This window comes from Cataglyphis hispanica, chromosome 13, assembly GCF_021464435.1.
Source record: "Cataglyphis hispanica isolate Lineage 1 chromosome 13, ULB_Chis1_1.0, whole genome shotgun sequence".
In the NCBI taxonomy this organism is placed as follows: domain Eukaryota; kingdom Metazoa; phylum Arthropoda; class Insecta; order Hymenoptera; family Formicidae; genus Cataglyphis; species Cataglyphis hispanica.
Window position 1 is genome coordinate 2,322,777 of NC_065966.1, and position 27,051 is coordinate 2,349,827.

The 27,051-nt window shown below is 32.5% G+C and overlaps 3 protein-coding genes and 1 pseudogene across 20 annotated transcripts in view; 3 read left to right on the forward strand and 1 right to left on the reverse strand.

The window, feature by feature from the left end:
* Positions 1-2,804, forward strand: part of LOC126853970 (phytanoyl-CoA dioxygenase, peroxisomal-like) — a 37,468-nt gene extending 34,664 nt beyond the window's left edge. For 3 of the 4 annotated variants that reach the window (XM_050600273.1, XM_050600272.1, XM_050600271.1), the window contains 5 exons: positions 713-911; positions 1,744-1,980; positions 2,073-2,277; positions 2,360-2,521; positions 2,594-2,804. In XM_050600273.1, coding sequence (XP_050456230.1) covers positions 775-911; positions 1,744-1,980; positions 2,073-2,277; positions 2,360-2,521; positions 2,594-2,731 — 879 coding nt within the window. In that variant the 5' untranslated portion in view covers positions 713-774 and the 3' untranslated portion in view covers positions 2,732-2,804. The remainder of the gene's footprint in view (positions 1-712; positions 912-1,743; positions 1,981-2,072; positions 2,278-2,359; positions 2,522-2,593) is intronic. The other variant, XM_050600274.1, reaches the window with a different exon arrangement.
* LOC126853968 (SREBP regulating gene protein) lies at positions 2,790-4,577 on the reverse strand. Its single transcript, XM_050600253.1, has 4 exons — positions 3,983-4,577; positions 3,652-3,888; positions 3,362-3,577; positions 2,790-3,191 (listed from the first exon to the last, which is right to left on the reverse strand). Exons 1-4 carry the CDS (start codon positions 4,094-4,096, stop codon positions 2,790-2,792), a joined length of 969 nt encoding a protein of 322 aa, XP_050456210.1. The 5' UTR covers positions 4,097-4,577.
* An 828-nt stretch (positions 4,578-5,405) lies between these two features.
* Positions 5,406-6,097, forward strand: LOC126854084 (uncharacterized; annotated as a pseudogene).
* Positions 6,098-8,299: 2,202 nt separating this feature from the next.
* On the forward strand, positions 8,300-26,316 carry LOC126853909 (uncharacterized). 15 transcript variants are annotated; one of them, XM_050600058.1, is made up of 4 exons: positions 8,300-8,418; positions 12,944-13,115; positions 13,446-13,564; positions 18,086-26,316. In XM_050600058.1, exons 2-4 carry the CDS (start codon positions 13,002-13,004, stop codon positions 26,094-26,096), a joined length of 8,244 nt encoding a protein of 2,747 aa, XP_050456015.1. In that variant the 5' UTR covers positions 8,300-8,418; positions 12,944-13,001; the 3' UTR covers positions 26,097-26,316. The 15 variants fall into 15 exon arrangements, with proteins under 15 accessions (XP_050456015.1, XP_050456016.1, XP_050456012.1 ...); XM_050600059.1 differs by lacking the exon at positions 8,300-8,418 and adding an exon at positions 11,406-11,699; XM_050600055.1 differs by lacking the exon at positions 8,300-8,418 and adding an exon at positions 11,406-11,633.
* Positions 26,317-27,051: the final 735 nt, after the last annotated feature.

Sequence of the window (27,051 nt, forward strand, 5' to 3'; positions counted from 1 at the left end):
GCTACATTCCTCCAAAAGAGATAAAATTATAGATTGTATAAATAAATAAAAAAATATTTTTTATAATATATTGCATTTATCGAAATTTCATGATCTGCCTCATGAAATATTTTTTTTTTTTTTTTAATTGGAGTAGAACGTGTAACAAAAGATCTCATTATTATTATATATTGATAAATTAAAATTAATTTTTATATTCAATCTGTAGACTTATAAATTTATATTATTTATATTATTATCCTGGAAATATGTTTCACATATAGAACAAGTTTGAAATGACAGCTTTATAAACAGTTATGCAATCCTTGTCTGAATCGATCAATCTTCGATGAAGCTGTATGAACGATTAAAACAAATACTAGTTTTTAAATCACATTTGCCTGGAAATTACTCTCTTTCTCTCGCATTATTTAGTGACAAATATTAAATATTAAACATATTAAATCTGTTTAATAATGAATAATTTTTAACAATTTATATTTCTAAAGGTAACGCCAGACTATGCGCGTATTCGCAATTCGTGATTCGTAATTCATGATTCGTGAACGGTATAAAGAAACATGATTGGTCGGTTTTGAATTTTCCATCTACATTATTCAAGAATTATAAACGTATCGCGAATATTCGCAATTGCGCGCATAGTCTAGCGCTAGCTTTATAAACAGCGATTATTATTTTATTATATAAAGCAAAAAAACTTCATATGTTTCAGAATAGCTGCAGTGAGGAGAAAAGAAGTCATCGAGTCACTTGTATTGAATAAAAAACTGAATAATGAACGGACATTTGCGCTACACAAAAGATATTTTAAATCGTCTTACGATGAAACAAAAGCTGTTCTACGAGAAGAATGGATATTTAGTATTTCCTGGCCTCATACCGCAAGATGTGATCGATGAATGCCATAAAAGGTATATTTATCTTTTACCATTACGACATTTCTTTCTGAATGCTTCAATTAATTGCAGAACATGAAATTTATGGAAATTTTATATATGAAGAAAATCCAGACGGATATTATATAAATTAAATCCATATATGTATGTATTTATATATTATATATTTATATATACATATTACATATTTATATATACATATATATATATACATACATATATATATATATATATATATATATATATATGTATATATAAATATATAATATATAAATACATACATATATGGATTTAATTTATATATATATATATGTGTATGTATGTGTGTATGTGCGTTAATTTTTTCTTTGAGCATTCTAGTTTTTAGAAACGTCTGAAACATTTATTCAATATATTTACATAAATAGGTGTAGATAGATATTAAAAAAGTTTTCAAAGCAGAAATATTCATAATTACTATGAAAACATTAATTCAAAATAATTTTTGTCGACGACTACGCAATATGATATAACTTGATAATTTGATGTTACTGAAACATTCCCGATATTTCGGTAAATTTACTAACGATATATTAACGCTCACGCAAATACCGCAAACCGACTCTGATATCACAGATGACTGATATCTGAATTCAAATATCTCTGAAATGCCGGCATACAGTAAATTGCAAATATGAGCTTTCTTTGATATCGATCACATCGTAACGACGTTGACTCGGGAAGCAATATGTGTATCTCGATATAGTTTATCGAAAAAGAATCGTAAGAGATCCATTTTAAAGACACATTTCTGACTACGTCAGAAATTGTGTACTGAAATTCTGTCTCTCTCACTTGTTCTTTTCAGATTTGATGATATTGTCGAAGGTAAAGTTCCACGAGACGGAATCACAGTGATGTATGATATAAAGGATAGGAAGTCGGTAAATAAAATACAAGACATAAATCGGGATCCGATATTCTGTCATTATATCGAGCATAAGAAAATCCTCGACATAGTTGAATGCTTTACGGGACCAAACATTTTAGCGATACACAGTATGCTCATCGCGAAGCCGCCCGACATTGGATTCGGAAGTTCAAGGTGATCGTATGAAGAACCTTGAAGTTAATATTAATAGCAGCATACTTCTCATATCAAGTTTATAAAATAAATAACACAATATGCTTATGCAGACATCCACCGCACCAAGATCTATACTATATGCCGATACGTCCGGCCGATCGTATAGTGGCCGCATGGACAGCCATGGAATCATGTGACACCAAAAACGGATGTCTTTATGTAGCGCCTGGAACACACACCGCGGGACGTATATACCAACACAGTTATCCTTTAAATTCAGATGGCACGATAAACAAGTTTTATCACGGAGTACAGGTAAGATATCTTTTTTTTATCCTTTTATATATTAACTTTATCATTTTACTAAATGATGTTTTCTCTTTTTTCTGTTACGAAGGATTTGCCTTCAATCGATCGATGGGTGAATCTCGAGATGCAAACAGGCGACACAGTATTCTTCCATCCGTTACTTATTCACGGATCCGGCATCAACAAATCCAAGAGGACGAGACGGGCCATTTCCTGTCACTATGCGACAGTAGATTACAGTGTGGCCGATGTACGTACAAGATAAGACATACAAATCCACCATCATGAAAAATTTTAATCAAATAACATATTTTTGCAATAGGACGATCCAATTCAGGACACCATCAGAAATGAAATCTTGGATTACGCGAAGAAAAAATATCCCGACGTGGATTTAACGTATGCAGATATATGGCGTTTCAAATCTACGCTTGTGCGCGGTGTTCAATCTTCTTTTTAAACGTTTAAAGATCAAACTATTGTATCTTAAAACAGGGATAATTGTCAGATAATAAGAATTAAATGTAAACATACATAGTTTCAATGTAAATAATATTCATATAGGAAGAGAGGTCAACGTGGGATTCATTTAATAAACAATATAAGGTATGACATTCGGGAAAAAGATGGGTAAATAACATCACTACAGAAGAAGAAGTAACGACAACGGCGGGATTGTCGCCGTTATTATTTAATGAATTAAAATTGCGATGATGTCGCTGAGAATTCAACGGCTGTGGAACGTAACAAAACTTCGCGAGAGGATCTTTGTAAGTGTTCTCGTGTCGCACGCTCGAGCTCGATGTGCGACAAATGGCCAAGCAAATCTGAAAGCGATCCGGATTACGTATACGCAGTCTCCCCTCGTCTTTTGGCATCTTTGCGGAAGCTGACTTTCGACCTTTTAATTGTAGTATTGACTAAAACAAATGTATTACGAATTTAAATTTATCAATATTATGTACTTCCTGTCCTAAATATTAAATATAGCTAGTATAGTTTTATAATATGGCTAAATAGTTTTTTATATTTCAATATATAACTGCAAGCTGCAGTTAAGAAAAACAAGCTTACAAAATCGATTATCTACCTTGTCAGGATGTAGGCAACAAGAGACGCAATATTCATAAATAGTACAACATCCTCGAGAATTGCATGTTTTACAGCTATATCTCTCTTTTTTGGCAACAGACAAAGTCTCTTCATTCTTTGATGCCTGTTTCAACTCTATTGCACAACAGCCATTCGACAGAACTTCGTGTCTTGAACATACTATGCCGCGTTCATCTACTATTAAACCTTTTCCCTGATAAAATAAAATATATTATATGGAATTGCTATATCAAAAATAAAATAAACTCAACTGAAGCAAACGCTCACTTGAACAGAATTGCGACAGGGCTGGGTAGAAGCATTGTTCTCATTTAAATTGACCATATCCATATTGCCTGTATTATCTGCTTGATCAGGTATTTCCATTTGCCATAATAAAGGCTTACTGGATACTCTTAGCTCTTCTGGAAGCATGTTATCATCAGGCATCAGATCTTCATTGTTATCATTAAGCATTATAGGATCCATTTGATCAAGATCACTGTCTAGACTCAATGAATCTTTCTGTAACAAAAACATGATTCTCTGTAATAAAAACTCTGACTGTCAGCCCAATTATCGGCTGATAATTCAGCCTCGACGATACGAATATACTTACATTTTCACTTCGGAATAACGAAAAGGCACAATACGTCAGTGACAAAGCGAAGATGAGTCCAAGAACAACACGTCGTCTGATTAATCTAATCAGACTCGCGCAGCTTCCAGGCATCCTTCTTAATGTTTTGGTAAATAACTCCTCAAAACAGTTTGAAATTCTCCATGCCCACAATCGTCAAACATAGTACTTGCGTGATCAATGTATCATAAAAAATGCAAGGCACGATCGCGAGGATCAACGACCGAAAAAAACATCGAGATGCAATCTCAAATTCGCCGATTCGGTGTGGAAGAGAAATACAGAGAGAAAGAGAGAGAGAGAAAGAGGTTATATTGTCGTTATTTTGGATACCACAAACATTATTTTATTGAGCGTTCATATTATCGATGCTTCATTATTTCAATAAGAAACGCACGAAAACGGCTTCGATTGCCGTAAAATTCAACGTGTTTTGTTAATCGTGAGAAAACAACATACAACAAAATTTTTGCACTCAGCTGATTCTTCACTTTCTTTCTTTCTCCAACGTCTAAACATATACATATAATTTTTCTCATTTCCAGTGTAGAAAATTCTAAAGAGTGCAATATTATGACAGTTCGTTTTGCTTACAATTTTCATATATTATCAAAAGCAAAATCATATTATACGTGCATTTAATTTAGCTGCATTTTATTATATTTAAAATATAAAACAGAATGAGATGCCAGCGATACATGGTACATAACAAAATTTACCGACTGGATTGCTATAGTAGTTTAATCATAATCAAGCATCATGGCAGATGTCATTACATGTGTTATTGAAAAAAAAATTAACGTTTTTAATCGATTAAATACAATAAAAAAAAATTTTAACCTTTATTATATCGATATAAACTGATATCTTTATGCATGTGATAAGGGATAAATAATGATAATTAATTGCTTATATAATATTATTGATGTATAATCATCATAGATCACAGAATTTATTTTGTATTTTAAATTGAAAAAAACGCACATATATTTAAATTTAAAATTATTAAAGATGCCAATGACACAGATGTCAATCATTTTTAAAATTATGATGTTTCCAATGATTTAAAATAAATTTTCGCTTGAATATCTTTTCTTTTAACTCTGTTAGTAATAAATAAATAATTATATTATTTATTGCAGAGCAAGAAGAAAAATATCTGTTTTGAAATATAGATTTGTCACTGGATACGATAATGTGCAAATTTCTTAATCGTATTTTATCAAATCATTTTGATTTGACAAAACAATCAAACATACATAGCATACATTGCATCGATTATCGATACAGATTATTTTTTGTTTCATAATGGTTGAATCCTTTCTTCTACGAATGTGCATAATAAAAATGTGTATAATAAAAAAAGAAAAGAGAATTGACGAGATTTTAAAAATATAAATAATTTAAGTTTTATTATGGTTTTTGGGCTGATTCGGTGGTTAATATCGTTTTCAATATTTTTAATCGTGTTGATAATTATTACCTGGTCCGTTATGCACCTGGGCAAGAAGAATCACAACTCCACAGATATTATTCCCAGATTTTTCAATGTAGACGATCACTCGACCCAAAGGGAAAAGTACGTTTAAAAAAATATAGCTTTTCCGTAAAAAGAATCTTTTATTTGCATATCTGTTGCTTTTTCAATAAATCACTTTCCTTCTGAATATACGTAGCTCAACGTCGCGAGTGATAGAAAGTACCGATGGCCCGGCATTATTCGCGGATGATCAGGGCTCTGAAGTGCCAGACAGCGCGGAATTTTATAATTTCATAGTGAAAACTTTTTTATCTAAGAATAGCGGCCTCACAAATAATACGAAAGATGATACTGCAACAACGATATTTACGTTCTCTGTCATCAATAATGAAACAGCATGGAGCGAAGATGATGCAATAACAACATTTACACCTTTTATCATTAATAATAATACAACGTGGAACGAACATGCTGCAATAACAATATTGACACCTTCTGTCATTAGTAATGACACAGCATGGAGAAAAGAAGATACTACGATTGCAATATATAATACGTCTGATAAGCTTCTCTTGTTATTAAATAATCATCAGAATATCAGCGAGAAATTGTAGCATCGTAAGTGAGAATCTTATTTCATTTACATACGCATATACATATCTTATTTCATTTACATACACATATACACGCAATATTCATCATCAAATATACACATATAAAAAATGCTTGAAAATAAATTCTTTCACAGATCAAATCATACTTCACAAATAATATATACAGTCAATATTAATGTATGGAGCAAAGTTTTTCAAGCAGCATGGATATGAATTCGATTCGTATTAATTTGTCGGAGTGAAATTTTCCAATTTTCTTCAGAGCAAAGGAAATATTATTTCAAACATTGAACGCGTCGGTAATGTTTTTCGTTTGTACGAGTATTGACATAAAAGCAATCGAATAGATAATGAAAATTTTGATTCAAAATTAATGCCTTTTTTAAAATTTTTTTTATTTTTTTTTTTAATATCCTTTGTTATGGAAATATTTTAAAGGAAGCGACATTTTATTGGCAATTGTTATGCGTTGTTTGATTTTCACTTTTTTTGCTGTATTGTGTGTGAACTCACTGAAAATAGATATAATAAATTGGGATGTATATATATTTATGAACGTTTTATGATTTTCTTTGGAATAATAAAACATCTAAGTAATCTTGTATATATCCAGTTTCATAAAGCTTACAATATCTTAGTTTCATTTTGAATAGAATTTTTTTAGAATATTTTTTTGTTCTTTTGAGAGGAAAGAAATAATAGAGGAAAGTAATAATAAAAATTTTGCAAAATAATACTCCGTGCATGTTAATTCTTATTAATTATAATCTAATTAACAATCTAAAAGTTGCAAATTTTTTAAATAAAATTATTAATTGTTATTTTAATTGATCGTAAAAGGGTACAAAAATATGATTTATGAAGAGATTCGATTAATTTTTTATTATACAATGCAATTTACTGTTCTTCGAGTTTTACAACTGCAATATACATATCTATTCGAGGAAATCATAGTAGCTTCCATAAGACTTAAAAAGTGGTATTGTTTGCAAGATTTAAATTGTGATTTATATTGTAACGAACTATAATGAATTTATTAGGATGTTTCATCTTTTTTCCTCAAATTGTTGAGATTGAGCGTGCGATTAAAAGAGGATGCTGCCAGCAGGTAGACAGATTTTAACTACAGAGACTATTTGCCGATGATTGTTATCTATTGAAACGTTACCACATATTTATATTATAATCAAGGATCTTTGAATCCTCAACTAATAACAAAAGATAAATAAAGCCAATACAATTAATAAGACAAAAGATCTGTCAGAGATAATTTTAACTTTTATTTTATATTTTTTGACAGAGATTATAATCTTTTGAACATAATGAATCAACATGATACTAATTTTTATCGATTATTCGAAATTTTTGTACACACAAAAAAAAAGTAGGGGAAAAATTGTTGCACCAAAATTATATTTTTAATTATTTATTTAATTATTTATTTACAAATAAGATCTAGAAAATAATAAATAATATATTTTCTTAAAATTAAGATCTCAAGATAATTCCACGTATCTCGTTGTAAAAAATTTTTGAGGTTTCAAATTTTATAGCCTTATCCACGATCCTATTACAGGCGCCAGTCAGGCTCTTTCTTTTCTTTTTTTACGATCGAGAATTGCATTCTTCCTTTTCTGTGCATGTTAGATTTATTTCTTCTCGAAAGAGCGACTCCGTTGTGGCTATTTGGGATCTTAGGCTGAAATAATATCACGTAGTTCTTTCCTGGAGCTAAAATGTTTAGAATAGAAATGTGAGAGAGATAAAAAGAGGTACACAAGACAGAGTTGAGTTACAAGAGTTCGACATATCCGCGCGTTATGAATGTTATAAATCTGTCAAGGATACGTATGCATAGAAACGTAGTCTAAACACGTCACGTAGATAAGAACCTCGTCGGCATCGCCTTACTTTATTTAACGTTTACGCAGCCAAGCGCCTTGCACAAATGCCGATCCTAATTGGTCCATATTAATAAACAATTGCGTCATTTGTCCGGCAAACTGTGACTGTTAAGGGCTTTACTGGCCCCGTGAATTATGATCGACTCCGCCCAACATCGTCATGAAATAACAGCGGGGATATGCACAAGGTGTATGTACAATGCAGATCTCGATTTCATCTTCATCGTCACTATTGGCGAAACCAGACGTGCATCGCATAACAAAAACAAAAAACGGCAAACCTACAATGTCGTGAGACATCAGAGGCATAGGAAGGCGGCCAACAGCTGAAGCCGGCGTTGTCATGGATCGCGGCGAGGAAACTGCCGGCATTGCGGATCAATGATCACGTCTATCGTGGATGCCACCGTGAATTATGTAAGATATTTGATATTTATATGGAGATATACAATCACGTCTTTAATTCGATGCGTTGACCAGCAATGAAACACTTTCACGCATTATCAAGGAAACTCCGCATTAAGGTGAGAGAAGCTGTAGCTTGCGCTATTTTTATTCGCAATAATATATTTATAGTAACTTATAGTAATTACTTATAGTAATCTCCATTTACTAATATATATTTCGTCTCGATATATTAATTGTTAAAATAAAATAGCGATAAGAATGTCAGTGGCGATAAAAATAGCGGCATGAGATATTTTTCACGATTGAAGGTCGCGACAAAAAATCCAGCCAGAGAATCGAGATGAAAGGGATCTCAAGATCAGACAATCGTTGCATTTTATAATGAGAGAGGAGAGATATTCGATATTGCGTTATTGGAATATTGACTGACGTCTTAATTATTAAAAATAACATTGTCGCGAAATAAAGTCAACGGTCGGCACTCTTCATGATTGACGATTACAATAAATATTAATAATATTGGTACAGATCCCATTCAAAAAAAAAAAAAAAAGAAATAATAAAAAGAGAGAGGAAGAAAAAATGAAATAGATATATTGAGAAACTCTAAAATTTATCTTTTTTATTACATATGCCGAAGCATATATTTTTACATATGTGTGTATGTGAATACATACTTATCATAAAATAATATTCCATTCCTAGCGTAGATGTGTATATTTGATATAGAAATCTTTTAAATCTTCTCTAAGTTACTTTATCTTTCGTTCGATATATGTTCGACAAATATATTCGACATATTTATATTCATAGGCGTATGTTTAATCACTTTCTTACATTTTGCTAGGCATCTGAAATAATTTTCTGAAATTTTTTATCTTAGCATTTGCTTCGCGTTTATATAAATTCTTATTACATGATTGTTATGACACAATGTTTCATAAAAAAGTTTCATAAGTATGTAAAAAATTTATTATAGAATTTTAGAAGATCTCTCTTTTGACGGTCATAGTTTGTTTTTCAGGAAAATCATGCGCATGTACAATTTAGTATTATTTTCATTTTTTTACACAGATGCATAAATGTTTATTTAATATGAAGAAACAAATTAATTATGACGGTAACGAATATTTACATATTTTATATAAGTCTCGGGAGTTGTCTTTTTTTAATTTAATCTAACATTAATTTTTTATACGCATTTTTTTACATTACTATTGAGAATGTATTCCGTATTGCATACTTAATAATCTATAATCTAAATGATTATTTAAACATTGCAAAAAAGAAAAAGAAGCAATTATTAGAAAAAAGAGATAAATCGTCCAATATTAAATATTCAAGATTTTTTTAAAATTCAAATAAAAAATATGATAATTACGATAAAAATAGAATACGTGACTAATTATACTTTTATTTGTATTTCAATAACAGTTATTAATTTTTATGTAATAAGTTAAACATTTTAAAAATATAAGTTTTTCAAAGTAAATATTTTTCATAATAGACAAAATTTACGAGGGTGAGAGGGAAGGGAAAGTGAAGATGAAAGAATAGGAGGATGATGTGCAGGAGCAGGTTGAAAGTTGTTTGTGAGTGCTCTCGGTTTTAAAAAGGTACTCATAATTAGGCTGTATTGTTCTCAAAGAGAAACCGCCTGTCGCGAAAGCGACCTTCGTCACCAACGTGGTGCACTGTCGTCGTCATTGTCATCGTCATTGACGTGTCGCGATTTGCTATTTGTTAAAAGTATATAAATATAATAATAGTATAACAATAATAATTATATTTCACCATTACTTTTAATTGATTGAACCTAAACCTATTAAGATTAGTAAGGTTGGCTGACAAGCATCTATGTCTAATCAGAATTTTTATTTAATGACAAAGACTTTAGAGAAAGAATTATTCAGTCTTTCTTTATATCTTATGAAAGATTTTTTTAATTGATGAAACATTTTACAGCAATTTGTTTATCTATCAGATTTCTCTTTTCCCTTATTCAGATATTAGTTCAATTACTATTCATCAGTTAATAATTTTATAATGAGATTTCTTTTGTAATAAATTTATGTTGCATGAATTGCGTTACAGTTGAAACTAAAAATTAGTTTCCTATTGTCAGAGGGTTTGAAAAAAATTCTCGGTAGAAAAAATTCTGTTTGACAAAAAAAAAATTCTTTACTCGCATCTTCGGCATTTTTTGCGTAATACAATTGGCGAGGGACTCCCTCTCGTGTTAATTTCTGATTTACAAATGTTACTTGCAACATGTGTATGTACTTGTACGATTAGTTACGCACAAATCTAGGTGGTCCGGTTCTCTTTAACTCCACATGTTATTTCACACAGCGAAGAAAAGTTTAGGATCGCTGTAGGCGTCCAGTTTCATCATCTCTTCGACTTCGAGGAACGATTTACGTTCACTAAACTTTGACCGAATAGAGAAAGTGCGTCTGCTTATCTTCTCTTTTAATCTACCGTGACGATTCTATGTCACTTTTAGACACTTTGTAAAATAATTTTTAGCAGAATTATTCGGCCGATCGGTTTAGGGCGCGATATAGTTCGTAATATTTAAAAATATGGAAGCTGTATCGATGATGTCTCATTGTACGATACAGCACATAGAATCATATCGTAAGAATATACGCAAATGTATATTTCCTATAAAAAGAAACAATTATTTTTATTATATCATAAAATCAATCGAGACGGAATTAATTAACTCATTATGCTAGTCATCTTGCGAAACAAACGCAGTACATAGTTGTCTGGTAGCGCATTCTCGTTTCAAATCATGTACATGCTAAAAATATCAGTAATGCAACGAGTGATATGAAATTTATTCTTTTCTCATTGAAATTATATATGCAGCAGTCACATCCACGACTTCTGTGTGATGACTCATCTTTTTCTCTTTCTCCACCGGAAACTATATTATCTTATCTACGCGTTACAGACGTTTTATATTCCCTCGTTAATTTAATGAGAGGAGGATGAGAAATGATGATAGATGAGGAACTGTGGTGGACTTTTTATCAAAGTCTACGCATAGAGTTTGTCAAGATAACTCATAAACAATTTCATTGGTCAAGCTTTCTATAGTCCAGTGTTACGTATCACGATGTAGTAATATAAATAGCCCGATGAACGTGTTCGATATTCAGTGTGGAAAAAAGCCTCGACACAAGTGCGTATGAATCATTAGGAAGAAAGATCACGCAAGTATTTTTTCGAGAGCTCTTTGAGCTCTTGATCCATCTGAAGTTCTTCGTTTGCTTTTTTATGTACATATACATATTTTTATCTTCTATTATATGTAACGTATTTTAATAAAAAAATAATATTATATACAATAGTACGTCCTTTAATTTTGCCGAGAAATGAACGATATAATCGTTCAAATTTTAATTTTGAAAAAAAATTTATACTACCTTAATTATCATTTTTCGAACATATTAATTGAAGATAAATCAAGGCAAAAGAAAGAAAGAGCGATAAAAGAAAGCTACGAACATGTGTGAAAAGACGCATTGTGTGTATTTTAATAAAGACTATAACATTGCATGTGTATAATATGTGAATAATTTATCGTAGAAAAAGCGAAATATGAGATGTGCAGGCAAGACGAGCAATGCAAATAATTTCGTTATCGTTAGTAATGGGCTGTATTCATTCAAACACACCCACCTATATATCTCAAGTTACATCGTTCTTGCAAAAATCCAATGCTACGCGGCAAAGCATTCTGAAAAAAAAAAAATATCTACCAGCCAGAAAGAAAATTTTCATTAACAAGGCAGAAAAAAATTTCGATGTAAAAGAGGAAGCCTTTGAAAACATTTCACTGAAAGATAAAAAATGTAGGTTTAATCTGTCGAAAGTCTTTCTGATATTTTTACGTATCAGAAATCGAAAAAGTAATCGAAAAAGCACTTATCGTTATCTAACAAAGAGATTGAAAATATTAAGAAATAAACAAATTTCATAGAAAAGACAGAAAAAAAGAAATAAAGAAAAGAACGATAAAAAATCGAGTCTTTTATATTGTTTGTTTTTCTGACGCAAAATGGTATAAAAAAAATTTATATGTAATGTATAAATTTTTTTTATATCATTTTATTGCGTGTATAAATTTTTATACATATATATGTGCGTGTGTGTGTGTGAAAAGTTTTATGAATAATCGAGTATTAAAATTTACCAAGAGATGGCGAATCTATCGATTCATGGGTGAAACTCAACAGACAAACATAGTGAGGAATGTGTTTAAAGTAAAAGGTATCTGATAGCAGGAAGGACATTAAATAAAACTGACGAAGGAACGCGAGAAGAAATAGTTTTGTACGACAAACGAAAAACGGAATTTTTCCGTGGCCCTTTAATTTAATTTATTGTTGCGTGGTCGATTTTTGCATCTGTTATAAACACGTGTGCAAATCGACACGAGGTTCCCGAACTACGTACATAGAACATGGATTGTACAAGGGTCAAGGGCAAAAGTCATTGTGATCGCTTTTCAATCTTTCAGATTGAGTGAAGAAGAAGAAGTCTCGCTCATTCAAAAAAGAAATTACCGCTGATAAAGAATGAGTCAAGTGACAGAGTGCGAAGGGCGTGCTTCTCATATCTTCGACAACATTGAATTGAAGTGGTGGCTTCGTCGCGCTGGAAGCAAGAATCGCTACTCGCTGCTGATCAAAGTGCGAATTATTTTTCGCTTAGCTATTAATCGCAGATTTCTCCGTCGTGTTATAGTCAGTTTTCTTAATTTTTGAGTGTTTAAATTTCGAGATGTGTAACGGATTATAATAATCTTTTTTTAAACTATACTTTTGCAACGAAAATGTTTGTCATTTTCCAAGCTTCGCTAATTAAACTAGTGATTCATATCATGCAATAGAATGATTAACAGATAGGTAAAGAGACGATAGAATAAAGTGATGAAGATCCATTGTCTCGTAATAGAAAATTTGATACTGACTCGATAAAAATTTAATTTTGAAATTTTTATCTATATATAATTGTTTCAGCTGAAAGAAGATCTGAGGAAGCTTCATCTATCGCACCAGGCAGTTCATCGCGGGCTAATACAATTAGCAAGAAAGCCATATGTGATCCTTGACAGACGATTGGTCGACTCTTGTCGCAGGTAAGTTTACTTTAGATTAGTGCGACGAACGCGTTATCGTTCACATCGATAGATATCCTTAGCGAACACAATTTTATCATGGATTATCTGTTAGAGTATAAACGATATTCACTTGAACTTTTGAACAAACGGAAAACGAGAAGTTTCTCTGCTGCGAAATATGCGCTATTTCTCTTGTATACACAAATAATAAACAAAAAAATCACATCAAATACAGCAAAAATATAAATATCACTTATTACATTGATTGTAATTATGTAAGTTAATTGGTTACACACGTATACATTTTTTCATAAGTTTTCCAACATTTTGTAAGTTTTTCTTTCACGATGCGAATACCTTCGCGTTTCGGGAAACAATGTTTAACTGAAGAAAGAAACGATCCTTCGATCCTTCGTATCTGTCTCATTTTGTCGGAAAAACAAGGCTTTAGAAAAAAAATTTTTCAAACATTCTTCTTTTCTAAAGATCAGCCTTTTTATGGCTAAAAAGGGTCTCTTTGGTTTCGCTTTCATCTTCTCAGGAATGAGTTTTTTCTTTTCTATTGCTCAAAATTCAAATATATAACTTTTACAAAGAATATATATGCTATGTGCGTGTGTGTGTGTGTGTGTGTGTGTAACACACATATATTACTATACATCTCTCTTTTTTAAATTAAAATAGATTTTCGGAAAAGTTTAAAAAAAAATTGAGATCAAAGGCTTTTTCACAGACAACATTTAATATTGTTTTGCTCCGAATGTACTTTGGAAACAATGTATTTCAATATATAATAAACGTGCAATCTTATTTTTTATATTTGGTTTAATCATAGAAAAATAAAATTATCGAATATATAATATATCCAACTCGTTCAAAGCTTTTGATATTTTTCGCTTATAAATATCAAAGATAAATAATCTCTTCCGAGCATGAAGGATTATCCATCCTCACCGCTCTTGTGGTAGTCTTGTTTTAATGGTCAACGCTGTAAGTTCCTCCTCTTTTGTTTGCCGTACCCCGTACCCCCGAGGTTCTCGAGGGCCTCGAGAGTATTGTTAGACGGGACGGATTTTTTTACGCACACTAGCGCAAACCGTGTACATGTGATACGCAGAGCGTTCTGCGCATCACATATACACGGTTCGCGCTTGTGTGCGTAAAAAACTCTAATAACACTGCGAGGGTTGCAAAAGAAAACATCGACAGTTTCGTCGCACCTCTTGTGCCGGATAGACGTTCGTTGATATCGAAGTGAATAGATATACGTTTTAAATGGCATACACAATGGATACAATGGTGACAATGGATACATGAATTGTTCGATAAAAATAATAGTGTGTGTGATCAACATCGCGTGAAAATATTTTTTAATAATTGACGAAATACTACGAAAGATCTTTGGAAAAATTCTTGTATCTATCTCTCACAGCTTATTACTCATTTTATAAATATAATTTTGTATATATATATATATATATAATTATTATTCTCGGAAGAATAATTGTGAGTCGATCAATGATTAAAGATTTGTGTGTGTAGGTGTAATAAATTAAAATCGTTTGATACGCATAAGATCTCGAAAACATCGATAAATCAATCAGCATGACTTTGCGCATTTGCAATTTGCTTCACTAGAATCTGGATTATTAATTTTCTTTCCGACACGAGAGTGCCCTTGCCAAAATAAACATCTTCAAGGCTTATAACAACAATCACGCTATCCGTATGTACATATTTCATATTTTGTATTCACGCAATCATATATTGCGGGAGATGATGTGCGGTGATTGATCTTTCTTTCGATAAATCAACTTGTATATATCCTTTATAAAACAAAAAATGAGTTTATATCAAAGATCTAACAGGAAGCACGTTTATCCAGCGCATTGTTTCAGAGTCGCAAGAATATCGGCGCCAATCTCTTGGCGCCGCGACGCGTTGTTTAGATAAAGCATGTAATAAAAATATTACTATATTAGAATTTTATTTGCATATCATATAATATGTTTATAATATCTCGGCTTGATTCTTATATCAATAAAATGCTGACATGCAGAGTTAAAAATACATTAAATATGACATCACGTGCTTAAAAAAAAAAAAAAAATAAATGAATACATTACAATAATCCATTATATTATATAGCCAGTGTTTATTTTTTTATATTTGCGGGAATTATTTTATTAATATAGCCTTTATTATGCTCAGTATTATATATGTATGATCGATGAAAATATTAGTTTAGAAGAATTGAATTTTTCAAATATATAATATAATTACCATAAAAAAATGTATTAACGTAAATTATTTTCTTATAAATTAATAAACATCGCAATTCTCTAATATTAGAATCAATCATTAGTGTAGAAGAGCCTGCATTAGTTAGAGCCTCGAGGCTCGCAAGAAAATAATTTGCATTAACGAGCTCTTTGTGGCGATCGAAGAAACGGCGAACAAAAGAGGTATTTATCGCGCAGGATGTCACAATATAAAAAATTTATGCAAATTTAACATTCAATATTATGCGGAACAGGAGCGCGCAGATGCGATGATTCATTTTCTCTCTTTGATCGCGAGATATCGGCGGCGTATCATCGCGTACCACGTGGCGCGCGCAACAGGTGGTTGTCAATAGCCGACGGACGCATGTGCTCACTCCTTCCGTCGGCGTTGTTTCGCGAGTTGGTCATAATTTATCGCTATTTTGATGAATTGCCAGGTATGTGTGCTTTACATTCATACAATGCAATAAATGCGTTCTCTTTTTTCTTCGCTATTCCTCGGATCGCCACAGAAAAGCTCATAAAAAAAATTGTCTGACAATTAAATCTCACGCAACGTGTTCATAATTAATTATAAATATTTCGAAATCTAATTTATAAGAAAGTAATTTATGTTAATAAATTTTTTGGGTAATTATTTAAGAAATATAAGAAATATATAAGAAATTAATCTTCTAAATTAATATATCCTAATCGATCATATGATGTGTATTTTGATTCTTAAGTGCATTTTGCAAGCACTTTGGGTCCAGTTTAATGAGATAGAGAGTAATAATATGTTTATGTTCTTGATATAATATTATATGCCGCACATTTGCATAAATTTCCTAGTAATATTAAATTTTTCCTTTACAAGATATAACGATGACGGCAGCTATAAACTTTTTATTGTGTGCAAAATAAATATGAGTTATAATTAAGAAAAAACCTTACGCGAACATTTTCTTTTTATTACTTTTTTTAAGAGAACTAATAGTCTCGAGTCTTAGCAAATATCAGACTCACCATATATATCAGATCTCGTCGTTTCAGCGATATTCGATTCCACGTCAGGCGTCCACTGATGGTACTGCAAACAGCGAAATAATATAAGGCGTATGTGTATGCGAGTACAATTCGCCTTTCTCAGCTGTATTTAATCAACTGGTGACGGTCATTGACCTCAATCACTGATTGCATAATCGACGATAATGCGCTACTTATACCGGAAACACGTATGAGTAAAAAGATTCAGCAATGGTACACCGATCGAGCGAGACATGTCAGTGAGCTGACGGATAACACTTTCAAAGCATCGATCAATGCGCAGCATCACATCTGCAGGATCCGTGACGACTTTGATATCTCGAGAAGGAACGGCTGCGCGTTATCAAGTACTTGCCACAAGAATCGCATCTCACAAATGCTCTTATCGAAATAATCATGGATCGCCAGGAATTTGCAGTTCATAATCAGAAATCATCGGAATACGATGATGTCGAAAAAAAGATGACAGAATTATTTGATTTACCAGGCTTCGTCGCATATATAAGTCCTTCGGATAAGATTGCGTACAGGTGATCTGCGAACTCTTACTTCGTTTTGTCGATTTATATGATCGAATACAATGTAATATAACGAAATGATGTGTGAACGTAACGGCTATTAAAGATTATTACGGACAAAAATATTAATATATTATATATATATATATATATATATATATATATATATATATACAAAATTTTGAAAAAATAAATAAAATGATAAAGTGTATGATAATAATATAAAATAAAAGTAATTAAGTTTTTTTTCGAAATCGATAAATGTTAATCCTGAGAAAGATGAAATAAATCTTTTTTTATTTAAAGTTTATTTTATAAGTAGTCCATATAATTTGGGTCATAGTTCTACTTTTCAGTTTGTTTTATTATGTATTAGTATACATATGTATATTTTGATATGAATTCTAGACGTAGGCTTAGTAGTATTAACATATGCAACAAACTGAAATCTGTAATAGATTTTATTACAGATAATTTAGAACTTTTTTATATTTTTTTTTGCAAAAATGTGTGTATGTCTAGAATCATAAATCATATAAAGTCAGCTTAATAATATTAATTAGCACATATTGCGCAGCAGAACTGAGATCCATCATTAAAAATTATTAAATGAATATAAAATATAAATACGTTGCTTAAAAATTATTACATAAGTACACATTATATTTCTTACTTTATGTAATTATGTTATGTATTCTTATATGTTTTAGAAAACTGCAATTATCTTCACAACATAAGGATCTATTGCCGCGCGGTAGTCTTCAAGAGTCTGTCCCTCAGAAGGAACAAAATAAATATCAAAACGATGATGAAAAAAAATCGTGGTCGAGAAACTCGGAGCATAATTCTGAGAAAACCGAGGAAGAAATTGCAGACGACAGCGTAAAATTAAACGCGAGCTCTTCTGTTGAAACTGCATTATCAGGCATCAGAACGGATGCTAATACTTGTCAAACTAAAATCCAGGAGCGTAGCTTGTCTGCGAAAAAATCGTCGGATAACGCTATACAAAACTCTATCCAAGAAACAAAAGAAAAGAACTCTCACATTAATAGCAGTATTATTTTAACGAATGACAGACATATTTCTGCCGAAAAATCGAGCACCAAAGTAAAGCTAGATTCTTCGAAAAATAAATTGCTAAGCAAATCTGCACATAATTCCGTCCGCGAATTCAAAAATAAAAGTTTGCATTTTAAACGTAAAACTATTTCTTCGAAAAATATATGCATCAATAAGAAACATTCATTGAGAAATAAATTATTCAAGACACGTATTAGATTGAAGAAGCATCATTCTAGCAGTAGCATTGACTCCTCGAAAAATAATACGATTTTTAAAAAAGAATACGAACTATATAAAAAAGAGCAAAAAAGAGAAATAGAAATAAATCAAGAGGCCTCTTCATCAAAAATTAAATCGTTAGACTCACAAGAACACAGCAATGAATCTAAAGATAATGATAATTCATGTGAACGTAATGTTAATGTATCACATGATACAACAGTATTAAATTTAAGACCTTGCTTAGAAACGGAAACTAATGATATCGTAGATGAAAATCAAAACATACCTATTTCGAATACGCAAACTTCTGGTAGCGATTCTGAATTGTTAGCTGAGCAAGCACATGCTTCTGCAACTAAAATATCTGTAAAAATAGATACACAAGACGAAAATATAAAAACAAAGCTTACAGATTGGCAGAGTGATAGTCTACCTGTCGAAACAGATTTTAAAAACGCAGTTAAAGAAAGCGAACATTCTGAATCTTTGGATGAAAGTGTATCGACGAAAAAAATTCAAAAAAAGAAAGAGGCATCTCTTGATAGGTCACTCGATGAAAATTTGATGAATGATACCGAGATACTCGATCGTAAAGTGTTTTCCGAGGATAAACAAATTCATGATAATAATGAGAATGAAAAGCAAATATTTTGGGAGAGGATTACACAATATATGACAAAGAAAAGAGAATATAGATATCTAAGACAAAGAAGAAAAATACAATGCAAGAGGCTGAATAAGATTAAAAGGATACGAAAAAAATTTCGCGACTGTTTTCAAGATTGTCCTAGCAAAAGTGAAAGTGACGAGGACTTCAAGATTATATCGGAATGCCTAGAGAAAAGAAATCTGCAATTTGTCTCAAATAATACCGAAATATATGACACATCTAACGATATTATAACAGAAGAAGAGATGGAAGATATTTACGAAAGAGATGAAATATTGATGCATAGACGTTGTGAGTCGGTTAATAGTTTGAAACAAGATTCAGAGAGCGTAATCTCTCAAGTAGAATCCATCGATTCAAATGCTTCCACCATATGCATCCAAAACGACACATTGCACGATTTTACAACGGACGAAGAGATGGATGAAAATACAGATTTTAACACAGATAAAACATCGACATGTAAACGTCAAGTGTTAGTTGATACTTCGCAGGAGGATATAGAGAACGTAATCCCGGTGAAAGTACAGCGCATAGAAAATTCTGTATTAATTGCCGATGCCGAAACCGTTGTTAGCAAAAATGGTACAGATAACGAAGATTGTGCGGTTAATGTGGAATCGAAAGACGTAATTATGCAGGACGCGCAAGAAGATAAAAAAAATATCGAAAATGTTAATATCGAAAATGCCGAGGAAACGAAAGAAGTAAATATGGAGAATACGCAGGAAAATCAAGAGGACATCGGAAATATTAATTTAGCCAACGATGTAAAAATATCGAAAGATATAAAACCAAACTTGATATTATCAACTATGTCTGCGCAAGAGTTAATATCCAATATTGAAGAGAAAGATGGCTGTGATGTATCGCCAACTGTCGAAAAAGTATTCTTAACAAATAACGAAGATACCATGAAAAATAAAATGACTGTGATAGCCGATCATGCTTCGATAATGTCACCAGAATTGGAGGAAAGTTCTTCAAACAAGAAAGATGGCATTAACGAAGCTTTCTCCTCATCAACATTCGCGTCTTCAAAAAAATCGGATATAAACACCAGTGATGATAATTCATCAATAGATGAAGATAACATTAGCGATATTGAAGTAGAAATAAAAATAAAACCCAAGTCGAAATCTCGAATATCGAAAAAATTTTCGCTGAAAGCACCGTTATCTGTAGTGAATACGTGCATCTGCAAAAATTTGAATGCATTGAAAAGCAAACCAGATATTCTTGGCGAACTCTTTCAGATGAGTTTTAAAACATCTTCCGAAACATCCTCCAAAAACTCCAGGCACGGGAACACAATCAGCAGCGAAGTAAACGAAGCGAAAATTACGTCGGAAAAATCGTCTGACGTTAATCAAGATAGTATCGCTGAAACAGCATCACATATTTGGGAAGTTATATGTAATCCTAGTCATATTACCAAAAATAATGCAAATCATTCTTCAAAACAACAGCAAGACCAAAGTTCTCAAAATGATACAATTTTTGATAAAGATGCGACGCATCATCAAGAAGGAAACAATAAACACGTACAATCTGCCGAACAAGAAAAGATGCAGATGATAAGTGAAAATGATTCTGAATCAGCCAAATCTGCGTTTGATTTAGAAAAACAATTACCAAAGCCTTCCTCGAATGACAAAGAAAAGATAGCAGACGAGCAACAAAAAAATCCTCAAGATAATATAATTTCGATTGAGGATGGAGATGCGACGAAGGGTGATCAGGGAAAAAAGAATGAGTGCGTACAGTCCGTCGAAGGGAAAGGAATGCCTGAAAACAATGTTGAATCAGCTAAATGTACACTCGACATGCCTGATTTGGAAAAACAACCAGAGACTTCCTCGGAAATTTTGGATGCAAAAGACAACGTAAGGGTTCGAACGAGCGCGGAGCTTGGATCCTCGTGGGATGATATTCCTATGAATTTAACTATGAATTCTGATATATCGATTATATCAAACAATACAGTGTCTTCAGCATCATCGGCATGCAGATCATCGCCACCATCGTATAGTTCCGCTACTAAATCGGCGAATCATTCACCCAAATCGTCGAATCTATTCGGCGTACCGGCTGATAATATTTCTTCGAACTTTGATGTCACGAAGGTACAAGATGCAGTATTAAATATTTGCTTGAACTTTGCATCATGCCGCAAGATTTGTGAAGAACAAATATTCACCGAAGAAAAGATGAATAAAATGAAGATCAATCTAATTCAAATATTTCAAAATATAGATACCTTGAAGATATTGTTGCATATGCCAAACGAAGATCATATTATAAATTACATCAATCAACAAAAGATACTAGCTATGCCAATATCATTTAGAGAATTTAAGAAATATTTGATTTTATTCGGAAATTATGTATCGATCGTCACGTGTACCGCACCGTTTCGCGATAATATGTATTCAAGCATGCCGCAACATTCGAACATTAACAGTTCAGTTCCGAATGCATCGGCATCAAATGTTCACGCGCAATCACCATATTTGGGAAATATTTCAGGCATGCAGTTGCCAGGCATGCAGCATCTCAGAGCGCAATCCTCAACAATGCCACCTCCGAGACCGAGTATCAATCGATCACCGCCTTCGAGGAGTACGAACAATTCTTCGCGTTTAAGGCAACCTGTACCGAATATTTGTTCGTCAAATCCCATTTTGAATCCAACGATTAATCCACAACAACCTATAGGAAACGCGAATTATTTACAAGGCCAGCGTATGCCAAATGTGTCGAGTGTCAATAATCAACAGTTTTTCGCAAATTTGGGTAACACTACATCGTCGGCCCCCCCATCAGCATCAAATATTAATATGCGCACGTATTCGTCCTCAAATCAAGGGAATACAAACATCTCTTCTACAACTGGACAGACGCATATCGGAACTGCCAGTAGTGCGACTGCAGCATCTGCGATTAACATGCAACAACAGAACCAGACTTTGTACCCTCAGATGCCGTTTTACATAAAATCAGTACCGTATTTTCCGGTATTCGTGACAAACCAAAATATTAATAGAATAAATCAGTTTGTACACAATGTCACTCAGTCCAAAGTTTGTACAACTGTTAACGCTCCGGGAAATGTGACGGGAAATGTTGGACCCGGGAATCCGTTTGTAAATCCGCACACTCCACCGATACCTGCGGAGAAAAATGTTCCACAACATAACAATAGCGTGCCGAATAGTGTCGCGTCGCAATCTGCACGTGTAAAGAATATTTTGCCGAAACCGAGCCAGCAGCAACAAAATTCGCAACAATACCTGCACCAAAGATTACCCAATGGTACGTCTATATCTTTAATCAATTTGACAAGTAATAATGTCTCGCAGAACGCGCAGCCATCCATGGCGAAAAAGAAAACGAGCATCTCCGAGACACAAACTAGGGATTGCATACCAAATCAAACATTATTCGCGAAACCACAACAAAATGTACATCAAGGAACCCCGTGTGTCCATAACGTATGCACAAATGCGTACGAATGCGTACATAAAGTATCGCAAAAGTCGTCCGGCATCTTTACGAAGAATCCCGTGTCGCAAGAACCGAGTGTCTCGCAAAATTCATTTAATGCGACTTCGCAAAGAGATAAAATAAGATTATTAAAATCTACACCTGTACCATCGCCGCCAAACGAAATTGTGAACCCTCACTTTAATCTAAGTATTCTGACAGATCTTCAAAAATTTATATTGATAGATCAATTAAAATTTTATCTCAAAAAATGTTCATCTAACCAAGACTCCCAAATATTGCGCCTTGAAAGAAAGATGTTAGTTCTCTTTTATGAATCTTTACATAATTATATCACCAACATGATGAAAGAAAATCAAGTCAAAGAGAAACTACAAAACAATGCATCGCGGAAAATATCGAAAATACTAAATCATCTAAAATCATCAAAAATCGAAACATCTTGCAACAAAACTCAGTCTAATAAAACTAATGAGAATAATTCAATCTGCGATAAAGTAGGAGAAGGACAATCTCTAAAAAAAAATATTGATCTGAACACTTCAATAAACTCAAAATCTATGATGGTAGAAAATAATTTATTGACGAAAGCGCGAAATGGGGATTCACTTGTTCAATCTATGTTAAAATCCACGACAATTAATAACGAAGAATCATCTCCGGAAATTGTAGTTTTGCCAAAGGAAACTATAGATACACCAAAGATGCGATGCAAGAAAAACTCATCTTCCTTTATGGAAAAACAATCTGAAAATATAAAAACATCGTTAGATTCGGGACATGCAAATATTCTGGAGGAAAATTCGATCGCGGAAACGTCGCGCGGAATCTCGGAAACGAAAACGCAAGATGACGCAAATATTAATAATACTGCAAAATCTCCGGCGGAAAAATCACATGTTGAGCAATTATCAGCATTATGTTCTCTTCTCGCACAAAATACATCGAGTTGCTTACAAAATGCATTAAGCGATGAAATAAAAGGCTCTTCAAAGATTGCAAAAAATGATGCTAAAAAAACTGATAACATACAGACGGGAAACATACTTAAAATTTCGAATGTTATAACGTTAAATAATATTAAAGAAAACGATGCTATATCACAATCCTCTTTTAATACGAAAACGCAAGATAATATAATAAATAAAGAAACTGAAAAATCTTCGGCAAGAGATCTACATGATAAGCGCATGTCGGAATCATGTTCCTCTCCTACACAAAAAACGTTGAACTTACAAGATAATGAAACGAAAGATGATAATGTAAACATCGGAGGACCTGATGATGCGGAAACGGACAACATATGCAAAATCTCTAACGTTACAGTGTTAAATAGCAATGAAGGAAACGAAAAAACGGTGTCGCAAGTTCCTTGTAATACAGAAACTCGAGATAAAGAATTGTATCATAATGAAGCGCATAATCTCAACAATAAAATATCTGGCGAAAATTCACATGATGGAATGCGCGATAACGAAAAAACTGCAGAAAATACCAAAAGATCGATTTTCACAGAACAATCTAATACGTCATGTATACCACAAACTTCTACACCGTTTATATCAGATAATACGTCAAAATTATTATTTCCGACGAACAGAAGCGAATCCGCAGAAACATCGCGAATACATATCGCATGTGAAAAATACACTTCCAAAACGTTATCAGAATTTTTGTCAACCTTGTCACAAGATGATCCTCCGCATAAACAGATTAATAATTCTGAGACAATGTACGATGAGAGCTACGACGAAAGTTCAGGAATTCTGCACATCGACGAAAACGGGGAAAAATCGAGTTCAGATTTGCAAGAAGAGCAGCACGATAAGATATCGTCTTCCGAAAATAAACCGAATACGTCGCAGGATTTATGTCTTGACAAGACGAGGTGCGAATCTATAGAAATAACATCACTGTCACCGTTTGAAGAAAATTTCGAATTAAGATTATTAGCAGTAAAAGAACAAAATATTCAGAAACTTAATGAGGAATTAGCATCAAAACAAAAGGAGATACAAGCTGAGGAAATATCATCGTCTGAAATTCCAAAGGATACATCAAGCACGAGAGCGGCGATGGAATCGATCGACACCGTGAAAGAATTTGGAAATATAAAGGAGAACCAAGTACAAATGGATACTCATAGCGGCGTTAAAGCGATTAATGAACTACTCAGACATGTATCCGATAGGTATAACGGAAAATCGAGATCTTCTTCGTGCAATCTTACAATGAAAAGCAACGCCACAAATGTGAATGAGACTGTTGTCGACAGAAATGATATTTTGAACTCCAAGATTATCAGTCCCGCGAAAAGCGAAGATGATCATGAAAATTCCGATATCATGATGAATATCCTGAACGTCACAAGCATATCGGCGTCGTTATTTGAGAAAATAGACAATTCTGATACGCTTTCAGATGATCTTGCATTGTTGAATGAGACGAAGGAAAAATCGTCATATGCGAATGACAATCTGGAAGTTTCTAACTCCACATCGTTAAGTGAGATTAGGGTAGAAGAATCGCTGAACGTAAACGACAATCCGGAAGATCCTGATTCCGTATTGTTGAAAAATATAAAAATAGAAGAGTCTTTGGACATTGACGACAAACTGAAAGTCTTTGATTCGTTGAATGAGATAAAGGAAGAAAAGTCGTCAGATGTAAACGACATTCCGGATTTTAATTCCATATCGTTGAATGAGACGTATAGAGAAAAGTCGTTTAATTATAATCCGGATATCTATAATTTCGAGGGGTTAAATGAGATGAAAGAAGAAAAATCTTTAAACAATGATTCTGAAGTACTAAACTCCGCATCGTTGAATGAAATCAAGGAAGAGAAATCGTCGGATGTGGACGACAATTTGGAAGTCCATAATGTCATGTGGTTGAATACGTTGAAAGAAAAAAAGTCCTTGAACATAAACAATGGTTCTGAAGTCCTTAACTCCACGTTGAATGATATGAAAGAAAAAAAGAACGTGAACAATGATTCGGAAGTCGTTAATTCCTCGTCGTCGAATGAAAAAAGGAAGGAAGAAATATCGTCGGCTGTAAATGACAATTTAGAAGTCTCAGGTGAACAAGAGAACAGGCCGTGTTTACGTTGTAAACGCAAAAGCATGGTATATTGTCAGGCCTGTTTGGAGGCTCCTTACTGCTCCAAACGTTGTTCAGATTTGCATTGGAAAGCAATTCATTACAAACATTGTAAGAATCTTTACAAGCCAATCATCTGTATCGATTTATAATTTTTCAAGATTCTTGCCTGTGCTGGTTTTGAATACGGCGTTCAATTGGAATCTTGGGCTTTTTTCTTAATATACCAAATATATAAACCATGTCTGTTCGAGCTTAACTAATCAGTATTTGTTATTACTTATGTCTAAAAAATATATTAATTGCTTGACAAAATTATTTTTATAAGAAAAATTTTCTTTAAATTATACGCGATATATATATATATATATATATATATATATATATATATATATATAGAATGATTTATACTATGATATATTAAAGTAAGGTATTTTCCTTTCTTACCGGATTGACGATAAAAAAATATAGCACAAGTGAAAATGTTAAAAGATGTAACGAGAAAGATGCTTAACTTTTTATATATTATTTTTCCTGTGAATGCAATTTCTTTTATGCGCACATATGCGAGAAAGGGGAGAGAAAAAAAAGAGAAATCTAAATATTAAGTATAATCTAAAATTTAAAAAAAAACCTTGTTTTTCATTCAGTGTTTAAAAATATTTAAATAAGAATGTTGACAGAGCTTTGAAGCTTCCTAAGCATGTATTTAGAGATAGAGTTCCTATACTGAAATTTTGTAATCCAATTTTTTTTTAAAGATTTTATGCAAAATGTCGAGTGAAATCGATTTATACGATACGAGATATATGATTTTATTTAAAAAAATAGATATAATCTGTGGAAATGGAAATAAATTCACATATTACATTTCGTCTTTCTCTTTCTATTTTTTTATCGTCGACCGCGCATAAGATATACTACTGTTCTAAATGTAGACATATATACACACACACACACACACACACACACACACACACACACACACACACACACACACACACACACACACACACACACATATATATATATATATATATATATATATATATTACACACACACACACACACACACAAATACATAAATCATTCTATATAAAGATAAAG